Genomic DNA, 15,537 nt, shown 5'->3' on the forward strand with positions numbered 1-15,537 from the left:
AAAGCAACTAAAGAAAATACTATTAAGAACATCATAAGGAAGAGAAAACATATGTATAGTACTGTGCTCTATTTATCAAAAACAATCCAAGCACCTGGTTGGCACAGGAGCTTAAGCATCCAGCTCTTGGTTTTGGCTCAGGTCATGATCTTACGGATTGAGAGATTGAGCTCTGCACTTGGCAGGGACTCTGCTTAAAGATTCTGTCTCCCTCTGCCCCTTCCCCACTCATGTGCTCTCTTTCATATATATATATATATATATATATATATATATATATATATATATATATATACACACACATACATATATATGTGTGTATATGTGTATATATTTGTATATATACACACACACACATATTTTAAATAAATAAATAAATAAATACATACATACATACATACTTTTAAGGAATCCATGTGTAAGTGGACCTGTGCATTTCAAATCCGTGTTGCTCCACAGTCTACTGTACTAGGATTAACAGTGAGATTACAGTGGAAGGATTCTAGCTCCTGCTTTTACTTTTCTGTTTTTTCCCAAATGTTCAGTGCATCTTTATTACTTTCATAGTGAAAGAGAGAATACGCTCTAATTTCCTAAGTCACCCTGTGATGAAGCATAAGCAGTCAGAGAAGAATGAAAACAGACCACGTAAACATCATAAGTAATTTTCTCACATGTTGCAAACAGTGCAGGGAAACACGACAAAGCCTGTGGACCGAGGCAGGCTTGCACAGATGACAGTGGACCTATGATAGCAGCCACTGCCAGGAGTGACCCTCACCACCATCACCACCACACCCACTGCCATAGTCACAAGAAGCTGCATTTCCCAGAGAGGGTTGAGGTCACTTTCACCAGCCACCCTGTGTCCACGGGCGCCAGGGTGGTGGGATGTGAGTAAACCCCTAATGCTGCACACCTCCTCGGTCAACACTAGGGTTGCTGTTTTGGTGCAGTCACACAAGGCATGTTCCACCTTCCATTTCTCAGGAGTGAGGATGGATCCCAGAAAAGAAAGCCAGAACAAGTCTGATTCTGACTTTGACAAAAGCATGAGAAAATCAAAGTAGTAAATCTGGATCCTGGGGAGGCCCTCCTGAAACTGAATTGATAAATACTTCCAATCCCCACCCCCCTCCATGGAACAAAAGCAGCACTGACTTTCACAACAAATGTTTCAAGCACCTCAAGTTTCTAGGGCAGATTAATTGTTGCCTCTGCTTCAAGATAATTTGCATTTGAAGTCTACTTCCACAAGAATATGGAATTTAGCACATCACCAACATTAGCCTTTCTAGGCCACCTGCTTCAGCCCTACCCCTATTGATTAGCAATAATCGTGACTTGGATAAACCTCATTGGCTATGATACTGCCACTGTACAAAGCTCTAGTCCTACCTTTGAAAGAAAACAAAGATCTTGGAAAGCATGCTACAGTCAGCACACTGGCTTCAAACTTTTTGTTAAAGACATCAACACTGAGCAACTGGCTCATCCCCATTCCTACTTTCATGCAGCAACCTACTGCACATGGCTAATTTCCTGAGAAAGGAAATAGGAAAGGGCTGTGATAGGCCTAATTTGTCCAGAAGTGTAACCACAGGGGTCGTGGTTACATCCCTCTGCAAATTTCTAAGAGCCACCTCTTGGTGACCATCTTCCTTGCTTTCCAAGCCCAGACTTTCTGTGAACAAGGCATGTAAAGAGCGCCACCTCTGGGTGAAGTGTGGTTCCTCTCCACTTCCTAGCTCCAAAATCAGTAGGAGTAAATCCCCTTGGGGATGGATGGATCACATCAAGATTGGAGTTCCTTTAGAGGATGAACAAAACTGCACAGGGCCTCCTGGGAGCATTATCAGAACCAAGGGCATGAAACTAGAATGGAGACTATTGAATGTGTGTATGTGTGTGGGGTGGGGTGGGGAGTGGGGTGGGGGTATCTCATCTCAAACAGGGAGATTTTGAGATGAGAAAAGCTATGGATCAAATGACAGGGGACAATTCCTCCTACTGGAGTAGCCCTAGGATTCCTTGCTTCTTGAGGCCTGTTGGGAAAGCACACACTGGGGTACCCTGGCCAACAAAGTGACCTCGGGGGCAACAGGAGGTCAGCACTACTTCCTCTGTTCCAGGCCAACAGAGCTGGACAGTGAGAATCTTTGTACAACTTGCGTACTTACCTGGGAAAAACAGGACATAATGATCAAGCTAGATGATTCAGCTGCACTCGGCACTTGGAGAGGCTTAGTAAACACTTCAATGAACCACTGAACAAAGCTGCTGGGAGAAACCTGTGGCCGGGTCAGCTTGGGGTAGCCATGCTGTAGCTCTAAGCAACTCTTAGCCTGACCCGCCCCACCGCATCATTTACTGCCCCTCCTGTGCCTCCAAATGTCACCTTCTGACTGGGGCTGTAAAGTGAAGTCAGGGAGACCTCTTGACACAGGTGGGTGTCCCTGGGCAAGTTCTAGGCCTGACCTAGGGCTACCTGCAGTGCCTTAGACCGGCTGCTGGGACTGGACAAGAAGTGGTCAAGCTACTCTTGTCAATAACTGGACACAGTTCTTGTCCCTTGAGGGGCAGGTGATAAAACACAGTGTTTCTAGGGACAGTGCATGGTGGTGCATGTTTATTCTACATCTGGTCACAGCAAATCTTATATGCCCAGACCACAGCCAGGCTAAGTGCCACGTGGCTACAAGAGTCTGGAAGAAATGGAAACTGTCTGCTCTGGTGCACATGGCCACTCTGGGCAGAAACACAGCTGGCCTATTTGGAGACAGTGAGTCTATATTCCCATCTCTAGGCTCTAGGGACAGCTCTGAAGGGTGATTCCAGTTTGGCATTTCCAAAATTCTGGGTGCCTCTCTGGAAACCAAGTCCCATCCAACAAGTCATTTTGAGTCCAGGCTGTGACAGAAAAAACCTCGAGCATCTAAAGTTGTTGTCAAAGCAGTGTGGGAGCCACAGAGGGACCTTAGACTGGATCACAGAGCCCTCCGGGGGACCCTTCAGGGCCGACGATCCTTTCTGCGAAGTTTGTGTCCCACCTGGGATCCTCGCTGGGCAGCTTTCACCAGGCCTTTGAACTGTCCCTGAAGCTTCACCTTCTTCCTGCAAGGACAAGGAACAGAAGGGTCACATCTCTGTGTGACATCACAGGTGGTCCCCTCCCCTCCAGCCAATGTTGGATAATGGCTCCCCCAGCATTAGGAGGAACTGAAGAGAAAGGGTGCTGCCTGTCAATGAGCAGCACATGATTTGGGTAGACCATGTGCTACCCTGCTTAAAAGAACAGTTCAGGTCAATAATACTCATGTGTACCAATGACATGACAATGCACATTAAAAAGTAAAGGTAAGGGTGCCTGGGTGGCTCAGTTGGTTAAGCTTCTGCCTTCAGCTCAGGTCATGATCCCAGGATTTTGGGATTGAGTCTCAAGTCTGGCTCCCTGCTCAGCAGGGAGTCTGCTTCTTTTTCTCCCTCTGCCCCTCCCCCTGACTCGAGCACATGCTCTCCCCTCCTCTCTCTAAAAACAAGCAAACAAACAAAACAAAACCAGGAGACACTTGAGCCATTAAGTTGAGACTGTACTGAGAATATGGCCCTCCCCTCTTTGGAGTACTGAGCTCCCCAGCGCCATGCCTACCATCTCAGCCCAACCCTGCATAGCCCAGCACTGTACCTGCGGTTGAGTTTGGTTCTGTTGAGGGGGATGTAAGCATAGGGGTCAGGCCGACCTTTCTTCTTCACATCACCCTTTGCTTTCTGTTCAACCAGAGAAAACAGAATCAGCTAGGAGTATAGGGCTCCCCTTCCTCCCTGCTGACTTAACAGGCCCCCTGTCCTCCCCTTTACTCTGTGCCTTGGTGGCACCCCAGGGCTCCTGTAGCCCTGGAATGCCATCCAACAAAGGTGTGGATTTTAGATGCCAACAAGATCTCAGTGTGGCCTGAGTCTGGCTCAATAAAGGTAATGGGCACAGCTCCCCTTGTTCTTTCCCAGAGGTTTTGCCCCTACCCACAGCTTTTACCTTGGCCTTGTATTCAGCCCCAGGCGTAGCCTTCTTGGCCACAGGGCGATGGATGCCAGAGCCTCCAGCTAGAGGGGGAACACAAGGGCCATGAATCAGGCAAAGCCAGGGCAGCTTCCTCCCAGGAGAAGGCAATGGGTACCTTCTCTTTGCAGAGCTGCCAGGGAACAGACAAATCAAGGGTAGCAACCTGTCTGTCCCCTACCAAGCAAGGACTTTCCTCAAGAATGTCCAGTGGCTGGATGGCTTAGACCAGTGGGCTCCTCAGGCAAACCTGAAGCTGCAAAGACCTATCGATAATCTCTGAGGACATACACCTTCTCCACTAACATAAAACACCCCCCAGTCTCCAAAGCTGAATCTGCTCTGTTCTAGAAGAAAACACAGGCTCTGAAGTCAGACTGACCTACATTCAACTCCCTGTTGAACCATCAACAGCTTTAACCTCGGCAAGTCTCTGAATTTCTGGAGCTTCTGACCTCGTCTGCATAACAAGGTACTTTAGGTTTCTGCTCATTTGGGGCTTCGCACCAACACCGAGGGAGAGAGAAAGCTCTTGTCCCATTGTCCCACTGTACAGACTCGAAAGCTGTGGTTACAGAAGCCCAGGTACTTCCAAGATCACTTGTCATCTCCAGTCTGATTTTAACACACTCAGGGATGAATCCTACAATGACAACTCAGGATACTCCGAGATGATCCAGATACCCTCCCCCGCTTTTTTTTTTTTTTTTACAGATGGGAAACCAGAAGCTGAGAGGCCACAGGACTGGATCAAGTTAGCCACACAGCTAAGAGCAGGCAGTCCTGACCCCGGGCCTCCTCCACATTGTCTGGTTCTGCACCACACCACCTCAGAGCAGTAGGTGAACTGGGTGCTGGTCTGTGAGACCACAGAGGGAGAAGCCATAAGGCTCTGTGGCCGGGTTAGGATGTTGTAAGGCTCTGAGGTCACACCAGCTCCTGCGACTGGAACTTTCCACAGAAGCCTCTGTACCTCCAGATGCACAGCAGGGGTTGGTTGCCCTCAGGGGAAGGAGGCAGAGGTGAGTATCAGATATCTCCCCTGGCCTTGGGCAGCCACATTGGTATCTACAGCAGCTGCTCTGGGAAAATGAACACCTTAGGGTCCCAGAGACAAATGTGTAGGAGAATCTCCTAGGCAAGCTACCCTCAATACAGGCTAAGGTGGTCTCCCCAATCCCAGCTTACTCAGAACTGGACAAGAGAGGCAGACACCTCCCAGGAAAAGGGGTGGGCTATAAGCCTCAAGGAAGGCCTAGGTGGGTGGGGTAGAGATGAGGTTCAAGGGCTCCTCAAAGGGTGGGGTTCCATGCATAGATCTCCTGACCCCCAGGGCCCGACACTCTCACCCCCTAGCCCTGTCTTGGGTGACATACCAGCCGATCTTTGTCAGTGCTGACTGACTGCAACAGGGTCATGCAAACTCGTGGCTCTGAGTGCAACTCCCCTGTCTAATGCAGGGGATAGAGAACAGATTGTCCCAAGAGAGGAGAGTGGAAGCCTCACCTTGGTACTGAGGGGGCATCTCCAGCTCCTCATCATCAGCCTCCTTCTGATGCTTGAGCTTCTGGTGTTTCTTCTATAAAGTGGTGAGCAAAGTTCATTAACAAAGTATATGAACATCCTCATTAATGTTCACAGTAAAAATAAACAACCTGTGTTAGCAGGAAAGGTTCTCTGCCACTCGATCCCCCACTTACAGATGAGAACACCAAGGCTCAGGGAGAATAAGGAACTGTCTAAAATTATACAGCTAGATAGCACAGAGCAAAGTTACAGCCCAGCCCATGACTGCAATCTCATATGGTTGCTTCACATATAACTCCTGTCCCCAGGCTACAAGTGCGTGTCTGGGCATCTTGACCTACACTTACGTTCCAATTCAGAGGGGGCCTCTTGCATCAGGGTTTCTCAGACCCTCAGCTACCCTCTGACCCCATAACTCTCTGATCTGGTTTTCACCTAGCTCTCCAAATGGAATTCTGCATGGGTGCAATGCTCTGATAACAAGGTAGCTCCTCAGGCTCAGGGATAGGGCATTTGTGAATATGATGTCAATGAAAGCAGTAATTTGGGGAAAAGATCACTAGATACCACACTCATGTGCTTGATATGCCTAATTTCATGAAGCCAACCCAATAATTCTACAAGATTTACAGGTGAGGAACTGAGTTTGAAAGTTTAGGCGGAAGCCAGAAAGGGGCCCTAGAACCTGAGTCTTCACTACTAATATTGTATCCCTTGCCTAGGCAGCTGTCCTCCAAGGGGGACACCCAGGAAGGCTAGATGGGTTGGCCACAGTCTGAGAGGACAGAGAGGGAAGACACTGCTCCAAAATGTTTCAGAAGTGCTGTTTGCTGGGCTTGGGAAGGTCAGTCAGGGCTTGGACCCATATTACCCTCGCTGGTTCAGGTGGGGAAAGTGAGAAGCTGCATTCCATCCTGGAAGATACCAAGGGGGTTAAATTCTTGGGCTCAAGAGCCTGGAAGGCCAGGGTTCAAATCCCTGGTCTGCATCTAATAACATGTGACCTTGGGCAGGCTACTTTCTGTAAGCCCCCTCTGGAAATGGGGTTAGTAAAGTCCCCATCACCTTTGAGAATTAGGTGAGGTGACTTGTGGGGCCTTTTGTGCTCCTCAATGGCGGCTGGCCCTGCCCCTGCAGGAACTTGCCCCTTGGAACACAGGCCAGCTGTTGCCTTTGCAACAGCACATGCCCTTGATGGAGAGAGAAAGGGCTTTGCCTTTCTTTTTTCAGCTGGACAACTCTGCTAACATGGAAGCATCAGGTGCTTCAGAGCCCCCTCCCACGCCCCACAGAGCAGTCACCCATTACACTGTGTCCTGGACATGCACACCACACCCTCTGGGACTGCCTGCTACGCACAACTTCAAGGCTCTCCTATGCATTCAGGAAACAGGGCAGGTGGGTATGTGTGGCAGCAGAGTGGGCAGGGGTTGGGCAAAGATGGCTGAGAAGCTATCACCCAAGGCTTTGAACTGAAGGCACAGCCCCCCATCAGATGAAGTACTCACACTCCTGACACCCATGTCTTCATTCAGGTCAGCCATCTCTTCATCTTCCCCTGGAACCAAAAGGAAGAAAGATCCGTGAGCATGCAGGGAGCACCTGTTTTCCCAAAGCCCACACAAATTTCATCCTGCCTCCTCCTGGCTCACCAGGCTGACAGAGCTGGCAACTCCAGCTCCAGAAAACCTGTGTCCTTCTGTGGGAGACAAGACCCCGGAACCCTGACTAACCCCTTTCCCATCCTAGGCCCCAGGGAGACAGCCTCCTAAGGAAGTGGTGATCCCACTTCTGAGATAAACATAGCTTTTTTGGAGACCTTAAGAAAGCCCTGGGTTTTCTAGGGAGTCAGGCATGCCCCAGCCCCACATACATTCTGCTTTGCTGGGAATAGCCTTGTTCTCCCACTTGAGAATCTGTTTTTGCCCTGTATGTGCTGAATGCTGTAAGGGAATGAGCCAAAGAAGTATGAACCAAGGAAATGCACAGACAACCCAAGTAAAAATAGATAAAATGGACTATTGCAAAATTTTAGAACTTTCGTGTGTCAGGGGACACAACTGACTAAAAAGGCACTCTATAGGATGAATGAGAGAATGTTACCTTCAAACCATACAGGTGATAAAGGGCTGATACGCAGACTGTGTGAAGGCCTCTCACAAGTCAACAACAGAAAACAAACATCTCAATTAAAACAAGCCAAAGGGAAATCTGCCCACGTGCTGCCACATGGAGGACCCTTGCACACACCACGGAGTGACATAAGCTGATCACAATCATTCCTCGATTCATTCATTCATGAGGCACCTGGATTCGTACTCAAATTCAAAGTATTAGAGAGATTCTGGGATGGTGATTGTCGGGGGCTGGGGGGGGCAGCAATAAGGAATTGTTTAACAAAGAGTTTCAGTCTTGTAGATGAAGAGTTGTGGAGACTGGCTATACGACAATGTGAACGTACTGAATACCAGTCCACAGCACGCTCAAAAATGGTTAACATGCTAAATTTTATATTATGTGTACTTTCTCACAATTTTTTTAAAAAGCTATCAGTTTGAAAGTATGAAACTGACCAGCTAGGGGAGAAGATAAACTCAAGGGAAGTCAATCAACAAGCAAATAAAGGGACGCCTGGGTAGCTCAGTGGTTGAGCCCCTGCCTTCGGCCCAGGGCGTGATCCTGGAGACCAGGGATTGAGTCCCACATTGCGCTCCCTGGATGGAGCCTGCTCCTCTCTCTGTCTCTCCCTCTCTGTCTCTGTCTCTCATGAATGAATAAATAAAATCTTTAAGAAAAACAAGCAAATAATGTCACAAGACAATCTGGGACGAAGTGCCCCAGACTTGCCAGAAGGCTGAGGGCCATGGAAAGGCCAAAGAAAAGCACTTGGGCTGGATCCTAAAGAGCAGAGAGGCAGAAGGAGAAGGGAGGAATATTCTCAGCACCAAGGACATATGGGCAAGAAGGGCTCAAGGAGACTAGAAAGTATAAAGAGAGGAGAGGGAACAGCTACATGACCAGATCAGGAAACAGTGTAGTCACCTTTACACCAAACACAAGACATGGCTGTTCTGGTTACCCACTTCATCTACCACCATCTGAAGTAGGTTTTTTTTTTTTTTTTTTAAGTAGGTATTGGTATTATGCCCATTTTAGAGTAAGGAAATTAAGGCACAGAGAGGTTAGTGATTGTCCCCTGTCACACAGCAGGTAAGCTGAGTGCAGGGAGTGCCATGAGAACACGGGTCAGGAGGCTGCAGTGAGTCAAGAGTCCAGGGATCATGGCAGGAGGAACCCCCAAAAAAGAGGAAGGCGGATAAATTTTAGAAGATTGAGGCTTTCCGATCCAATGGATGACACAGGGGAAGGGGAGCAGGAAATACTCCACAGGACCTGGAGACTTCATGCTGGAGTGGCTCCTGGACCGCAGGAGACAATACTGTCAGGAAAGGGGCAGGCTCTTAGTCTGGGTCTTTCTATCTGTAAATGAACTTCAAGGCCTCAGCTGAGTTTACAGTAACAAAAAAAAAAAAAAAAAAAAAGGAGAAGAGTGAGAAGAACAGGAAAAAAAGGGGGGGGCAACAAAGTGTGTCACACATGCTTAAAAGGAAGTACAGTGTTTCGAAAGTTTGCTTTGAATTATATGTATTGTATAATTGGCTGGATTGCAATGGAAAGATTTCTTAATGTGGTCAAAAAAGTTTGAGAAACTCAAAAAGTTTGAGGAAGCTGCCTTAGCTTCAAGCTCCTTGTATGTTTTTACCTGTGCTCCCCCAACAAGTGGTCACTGAATGAATGAGCAAACAAACAATGAGTGAATGAATGAATGAGTGTGGCCCTGCTCCAGCCAGAGCTGTTCCCGGAATGGATGGTGGCCCCACCTTTAGCTCCTTCTTCTTCCTCCATCTTGGCCACGCCAGCATCGTCCTCCTCCTCCCGGATGATGAGGCGGCCATCAGCGCTCACCTTGAAGCCGTGGTCTCTCTTCTTGCCCCGGTTGGGCCCAGGCCGTGTGGCTGGCATGGCAGAGTCAGGCAGTGAGGAGGTGGTAGGTCCGTTCTAACCCACCCACAGCCTCATCCTAACCAACAAGCCCAGGTCTGTGCCCGGGACGGGAGCCTGCAGCACAATGATATGCGCATGTGGTGGTGGGAGGTGCCCGCTGGCCTCTGTGGCAGTCACCCCTAACCCCTGAACAAGTCTGTTCTTGGACTCATGTGCCAGCCACTTCTTGCTTACCTAGGACTCGCTGGGCCACCTTAGGGTCCAGGAAGTTGAGAGGCTCATCCTCACCACCCTCCTTTAGCCACGCCTGGCTCCTCTGTCGAGCTAGCCTCCGGTGCTCCTTGGCCTGGCTCCTTTCTTCCTCATCCTCCTCATCCTCTTCCTCTGAGTCAGCCAAAATCTCCTCAATGCTAAGGACAGAGAAGTCAGAAATCAGGGTGTTCCCAGGAGAGCCAGGGGCAGCTGAGCATGACCTGGGCAGGCTGCGGGTTGAGGGAGACTGGGTCCCTAGGACCCTACCCCGGGTCTTACCTGTCACCTTTGCCCTGGGCAGGTTCCTCCTCCTCTTCCTGCTCCTCCTCCTCCATGGCAGCCTGGTTCAGGGCACGGTGCCTCTTGGCTCGGGCCTCGGCTTTCCGAATGTTTACCAGGACTCTGTGGTACTCCTCAGGCAGCAGCCCCTTTACCAGCTCAAACCTGAGGGGCAGTGAGGGGCTGGTGAGGCACACTGGCCACAGAGAGCTACCCAGAAGGAAGAGGATTCAGCTGGGACTCTTACAGCCACAGGGGACAGACTCAGAGCCCCCAGCCCAGCCCCTTCTCTGCAGGCTCTGGAAGCGCCTCAACTCCTCCCTTGCCAGCCCCACTCAGTCCAGCCACCCCACAGACCCGAACTTGCGGATGAACTTGGTGAACAGGTTCCGAAGCTTCAGGCGGAAGTGCCGCCGCATGTCGTCAGAAAGCTTCCCGATGGCTTCCATCTGCCAGGCAGAGCACCGAGGGTTCAGGGGCGCCCTCCACCCTGTCTGCCCTCTCACTGTGCAGACCAGGCACACAGGACCATCAGGCCCAGTGAAGGGGTGAGGGTCACAGCAACCCTGTTCCTGGCCCATCCCTTGGACCAACTGTACTTCCACAACGTGAGTGACACTCCATCTTTTCCCTAAAGCCTCCTTTATGACAATCCACAACTACCCTACCGAGATTGCAGCTTGAGAGTCTTCTCAACACTGTGTGGCATCTCACCTGTATTATGTCACTGACTCCTTAGGAAAACACCATTAGGCAGATGGATCATGACCCCCAGTTTACAGATGAGGAAACTGAGGTACAATGCATTCAGAGGCTGCTACGTGGCCAGGGGCAGCATTCAGCCCTGGACTTTGATTCCATGGCCCATACTGGGCCCCAACACAACCAGATTTCTCTGGGTTCCACATGTCCCTTCCACCACTCTGTGTTAATCTCAGGCTTGACTATTCTCATACCTTTTTCAGGCCTGGCTGGGACCCAGGAACGGGTAGCAGATCTCACTATCTGTAGTGTCTTCAAATAGGGCTAGGGACATAGGGCCCCAACAATCCTTTGAAAAGCTTTTATAAATTCTTGGAACCCTATGACAGACCACTGCTCTAGCCCTCCTCATCTTTGGTCCCCGGTGAGGTGGCTGGCTTGGAAGGGCAGGGGCAGGCTACCTTGTCCCCCACCTGCCCTTTCCTGCCTTGACACAAGGCCAGATACGAAGAGAGCCAAGGGGGACCTGGAGGTCTGATGTGACCCAACCCAGCTGGAAGGGAAACACTGAGGCAGTGGATGTAGTGGTGGGACAGACTCAGCCAGCGGCACACCCTGTGCTCAGCTGAGGGGCCAGGGAGCCAATACCAGGTGGCTCTTCAGGCCCTTCTGAACCCAGCAGGGGTGTTTGGAGGAGCCTCCTCAAACTCAGAAGGTCAAAATGCAAGAGGGGAAAAAGAGAGCAAGATGAGAGGCCCAGCTGGGGGAGAGCCCTGAGGGTCAGTTCTGAGCTTTGGGTTCTGGTCCTAGGGCTGCTCTCACTAGCAGTGTGACCTGGAGACATCTCTGGCCTCAGTTTCTCCATCTGTAAAACAAAGGGTGGCCCTGCCTACTGGCCTTTGCCCTACAGAGCCCTTGCTTCTGTGGAGTGGAAAGGGGCAGGTCACAAGAGGCAGCCTGGCACCGTGTACATTCCTTACTCCCACTGGGGAGGCAGGAGTCCTTTCCAAGGCTCCTATATGACCTGTTACACAGGCTAGTGTTCAGATAAACAAATATTTGGAACTTGCTGGCCTCAAGGTTCACTAGGTCCATGCTGGCAGACCAGAGGCCATGTGGCCGCCCCGAGGGGTAGGGGGGCACTTACCACCAGTTGCACATGCTTGGCCAGGTGTACCACATCCATGACAACTACTGCCACCTTGATGAAGCCCAGTGCTGATTTGACCACATCGCGGGTACGGGAAGCCAAGAGCAAGCACACATTCTCCAGCAGCTGCTCTACCGTGCTGGTCCCCATGAGACCTGGGGGTGACCAGAGGGCTACTGTCAGACTCAAGATCCCTGCCAGGTCACATGAGTTGGAACTAATATTTGGGGGACTTCTACGTGCCCAGCACAGTCTTAGTCATTCCCCCAAAGAGTACAGCCAACCTGTGAGGAAGTACTGTTTTAAAAGTAAGAAACTGAGGTTCTAAGACGTTCATACACTTGCTCAAGGTCTCCCATGGTTGGTAAGATGCAGAACCAGGACTAACCACCCGGACGTGGGACCTGACCTTCTCTAATCCATTCTGACAGTGGCACGCAGGGCAGCTGCAGGTGGGCAGGAAAGATGACAGGGCAGCAGAGGGGACGGGAGGCAGTCAGACTTGGTTTCAGCTCTTTCTCCTCCCTCAAGGAAGGTGGTAGCTACCTTCTTCTGGTAGTGACCTTGTTCTGACCTTCTGGCCATTTGCCTGCCCTGAGGGTTGCAGTTCCCTAGGTTTCTTTTTTTTTTTTTTTTTTTTTTTTGTTCCCTAGGTTTCAAGGAAGAAGCATTTACCTTTAAACTCAAACAGGAGGTGAGTCAAGGCCAGGATGCTGCAGCTGACCATAGTCACAGCACCCACAAGGCCAGGGTAGATCAGGATGAGATAGCGTTGCAGGGCCTCTGGGAGGGTGAGACAAGGACAGTCACACACACTAGGGCACAACCACTCTGCATGCTGCACCTGGGGGCCCCCCAGGGAAGGGGATTCTGGCCAGAGAGGAGTAGCCTGCCCAACTCCAGAGTCAGGCAGCTCTCCTCACCTTTTTGCTTTGGCCAGTGGTTTGGAGGGGTGTCTCCCCAAGGCCTGTGAGCAGACCATCTACCCCAGCCCCATGTCACCCACACCTCACCTTCTTGGTCTGGACCAAATCGAAGGAAAGCATGGCCCATCTCCACCAGCAGGGCAAACGCGTTCTTCCGAGCACCCACCGACACCTCCTTGGTACACAGGATCACCTGCCCAGACAACCCCTTGAACTGTGCTCAAGCTGGCCACCATGGGAATGGTTGGTGGCCTGAGGCAAAAGAGGGTAGGGAGGAGCACCTGCGCTCCCAGGCAGAGAACTGAGGAGCCCCTAACCCCCATACTGCTCTCCCCTGACCCTGCCAGGTCCTCAGAAGCCACACTGCAAGGGAACCCCTTTAAAACACACATATACCCCACCCCCCAACACCCCTCACCTCTGGGACAAGGGCAGTGATGAACTCCTCATGCTCAGCTGAGAGCTTCTTCACAATATGTATAAGGCACTTCAAACGGGGCTGCAGGGCAGTGGGGGAACGGCAGTTAGGACCTGTGCCCCTCAAGTTCCCTGTCTCTATGGCAGTCCTCTCCTTGTGTTGCCCATCCTCCTATGGGCAGAGCATGGCTGCCTTGGAGGCCTCACCCTCTTGGCAGGTGAGGAGGTGCTCCGCAATGAGTCTAGCAGGGTCTTCTTCAGGTCATCCAGGTGGCTCTGCACGAAGCGGGCCCCAGGGCCCTGGGGGCTGGCACACACCTCCTCAAGCACTCGGTAGGCCTTCTTCTGTACTCCATGGGCCTTGCTCTGGGAGGGTGCGTGGTGCTTAGGGATGGTGAGGAAGAGGGCCCCAGGGTCCTCCATCCACCCTTGCCCCCTCACACACGCCACTGTCTGAGAGCAGTCACAGAACAGCCACCGTTAACTGTGACCAACATGGGAGGGGTCAGGACTAGAGCCTTCCTCTGGAGTTCAAGAGGCCTGAGAGGGCCGGAGGAGCATGGACAGTGAAAGGCTAACTCGGTGCCAGACAGGGGGTGCTGCAGGGAGGGAAGCCACCACAGCCTCCACTCCACACTGCACTCACAGGCCTCAAAGAACGTTCATCCAGCAGCGCGAACCTGGGCCCCCGGCACACATCAAGGCCCATGTGCCCACTCACCTTTCTAGGTAGAGCACTCTCCTCTACCCCCCTTCTTTCCCTGACTAACTCCTCACCACTGCAAAGGAGCTCTGTGACTCCCTCAGGACAACTCTCCTGAGGTTAGGTTGCCCTTCCCTGGACTTCTGTGTCCTCCTCAATGGTCCAGAGAAGACAGATCCCACCTTTCCAAGGAGCTCCCTACCCCTAGGTGTGGTCACACGGGACTCCAGCCCACATGGCTCACCTCTAGGTAGGGCCGGATGGTAGAGTACAGCTTGCTAATGGCAGCTTCATCTGCGTGAGGAGCCAAGGCCACAACCAGGTCCAAGACAGACAGTCTGCTCAGGGCAAGAGAGCAAGGACAGGCTTAGGGGGCCTGGAGGGGGCACAGACCATCGGTACCTCAGATCTGCTGGGTACAGAGGTGGGAGAAGTGCAGTGAGGACAAGGGGCCCTGAAGGAGCCTGTGAACAACCACAGGGGGCTTATACCGAATCTAGCTCCCATAAGGTATCAGGTGGGGTTCCAGGCACTTTATGTGTTTTAAAGCCTTTGGTCTTCACAACAAACCTGTGGCAGGTCTATTATCATGCCCATTTTCACAGATGAGGACACAGAGGACATGAGGTAGATAAGTAACTTGTCCAAAGTCACATAGCTTGTAACTGGGGGAGCTGGGATTTGAATTGGGGCAGTGTCACCAGGGCCCTCATCCTTCCTAGCAGGCTATAATGCCTCTCCCAGGAAGGAGGAGCCAGTCAGCCTTCAGAGTAGAGCTGGGACATTCGACATCTCAAGACCTTCCTATAATTCCAGAGAGAACCCACAGGGCTTCTGCTCAACACACCCTCTGGCTCCCTGGGCTGCCCCAACTCAAGTGGGGCATTTTACCTGGTAAAGTCAGAGCTAGCAGAGTCCAGCACCTTCTCACTGGCTTTTTCCAGAAAGCTGTTCACCAACTGGCAGCACCAAGAGGATGAAAAGGAGACAGTTGGTGAAGAAAGAAACATGGAGCAGGAGCAGGTCACAGAACTGCACTGCCCCACCCCACTGTCTTTAGAAACCTCGACCCAATCAGCGCTGGTATGTGCTGCCCTGTCCCCCAGGTGGCAGAGCCCAAGTGAGCCCTGGCCGGTGGGGCCTTTCCAACACACCCAACCCACAGTCACTGACCCAAGAGTGCTCCTCCCGCCAGCTCACCTGAGGGTCTGTAATGGTCAGGTAAGTTTTGACAGTTTCCAGCACAGCCCGGCGAGGGGCTGGGGTGTCTTCGGCTGCAACAGGCTGCCCATATAGGTTGAAGAGGATTGGCAGAAAGTTCTTGGCAAAACGGCTCACCTCCACGCGGTCAGCCTCTGGCAGGGAGACCAAAGTTGGCATATAAGGGGCAGGAGTCAACCCCACCTCAACAGTTGCTAGGGCTATGGCCCAGAGGCATCCTTTTGGAGGACATGTGACAGGCCCTGGAACCCATGGATTTAGGGCTTCTTGGGGACACTCTATGCTCCTCCATGGCTCT

General features: G+C 51.4%; 1 protein-coding gene across 2 annotated transcripts in view; it reads right to left on the bottom strand.

The window, feature by feature from the left end:
- Positions 1–2,612: 2,612 nt before the first annotated feature.
- Positions 2,613–15,537, bottom strand: part of RRP12 (ribosomal RNA processing 12 homolog) — a 43,387-nt gene continuing 30,462 nt past the window's right edge. For both annotated transcript variants that reach the window (XM_055346085.1, XM_055346084.1), the window contains 17 exons: positions 15,219–15,373; positions 14,910–14,977; positions 14,263–14,356; positions 13,523–13,681; positions 13,317–13,397; positions 12,986–13,091; positions 12,648–12,755; positions 11,970–12,127; positions 10,478–10,569; positions 10,121–10,285; positions 9,824–9,999; positions 9,466–9,600; positions 7,093–7,142; positions 5,564–5,636; positions 4,034–4,101; positions 3,686–3,768; positions 2,613–3,114 (listed from right to left, as the gene is read on the bottom strand). In XM_055346085.1, the coding sequence (XP_055202060.1) occupies positions 3,012–3,114; positions 3,686–3,768; positions 4,034–4,101; positions 5,564–5,636; positions 7,093–7,142; positions 9,466–9,600; positions 9,824–9,999; positions 10,121–10,285; positions 10,478–10,569; positions 11,970–12,127; positions 12,648–12,755; positions 12,986–13,091; positions 13,317–13,397; positions 13,523–13,681; positions 14,263–14,356; positions 14,910–14,977; positions 15,219–15,373 (1,874 nt within the window). In that variant the 3' untranslated portion in view covers positions 2,613–3,011. The remainder of the gene's footprint in view (positions 3,115–3,685; positions 3,769–4,033; positions 4,102–5,563; positions 5,637–7,092; positions 7,143–9,465; positions 9,601–9,823; positions 10,000–10,120; positions 10,286–10,477; positions 10,570–11,969; positions 12,128–12,647; positions 12,756–12,985; positions 13,092–13,316; positions 13,398–13,522; positions 13,682–14,262; positions 14,357–14,909; positions 14,978–15,218; positions 15,374–15,537) is intronic.

This window comes from Nyctereutes procyonoides, unplaced genomic scaffold (assembly GCF_905146905.1).
Source record: "Nyctereutes procyonoides isolate TBG_1078 unplaced genomic scaffold, NYPRO_anot_genome, whole genome shotgun sequence".
In the NCBI taxonomy this organism is placed as follows: Eukaryota; Metazoa; Chordata; class Mammalia; order Carnivora; family Canidae; genus Nyctereutes; species Nyctereutes procyonoides.